Source organism: Hippocampus comes, unplaced genomic scaffold, assembly GCF_001891065.2.
Source record: "Hippocampus comes isolate QL1 unplaced genomic scaffold, H_comes_QL1_v1.1 C16683784, whole genome shotgun sequence".
In the NCBI taxonomy this organism is placed as follows: Eukaryota; Metazoa; Chordata; class Actinopteri; order Syngnathiformes; family Syngnathidae; genus Hippocampus; species Hippocampus comes.
In genome coordinates this window covers 1-689 of record NW_017836605.1, presented here as the reverse complement: position 1 = coordinate 689, position 689 = coordinate 1, and the positions used below count along the sequence as shown (strand labels likewise).

The 689-nt window shown below is 55.6% G+C and overlaps 1 protein-coding gene across 1 annotated transcript; it reads left to right on the top strand.

Annotated features, from left to right (window-relative positions):
- Nucleotides 1-43: 43 nt before the first annotated feature.
- Nucleotides 44-683, top strand: LOC109508887 (U4/U6 small nuclear ribonucleoprotein Prp4-like; the record flags this gene model as incomplete). The annotated part of the gene is made up of 3 exons (XM_019858824.1): nucleotides 44-254; nucleotides 329-515; nucleotides 617-683. Coding segments are annotated over exons 1-3 (426 nt in total), but the record flags the coding sequence as incomplete, so codon positions are not given.
- Nucleotides 684-689: the final 6 nt, after the last annotated feature.

Here is a 689-nt window from a genome sequence, read left to right as displayed (position 1 = left end):
ACACTGTGAAGTGTGCACCTGTTAGCCCTGGTTGTACAAATCCATTTATTGTGAAGTGCTTCCTGTTGGCCCAGGTACCAGGATGTCAGACGACGAGGACTTGGCTCCGGCCCCAAAGAAAGGTCGCGTGTTCTATGGAAGCCTTGAAGAAAAAGAGCGCGAGCGCCTCAACGCAGAGATTGCCGGCGGCCTGCCCCTAGGAAGTGATGGCGTCAAGGCGGGAATCGAAGCAGGAAACATAAACATCTCGTCTTGTGGGTGACACATTTTTGAAGACAGGCTCCGCATCGCGCCCGCCACCTGACCAATGTCCCACTGTGCTTTGCAGCCGAGACACTGGAGCTGGAAGAGCACATCAACGAGAGGCAACAGGAAGCGCTCGCCGAATTTGAGAGGAGGCGGCGAGCGCGACAGATCACCGTGTCGACCGATGACACCGAGGTCAAGGCGGGGCTCCGAGCGCTCGGGGAGCCAATCACCTTATTTGGGGAGGGGCCGGCCGATCGGCGAGAGCGGTAGGCTGTGCCCTGTAACTTTCATCTTGTCCACTTTCACTGTCTTGTCTACTTTTACTTTTATCTCGTCTGCTTTTACCTCAGTCTTGTCCACTTTTCAGGCTGCGTGGCATTTTGTCCGTGGTGGGTCCAGATGCCCTGAAGAAGTCTAGGAGAGATGAAGAGCGAGCCAAG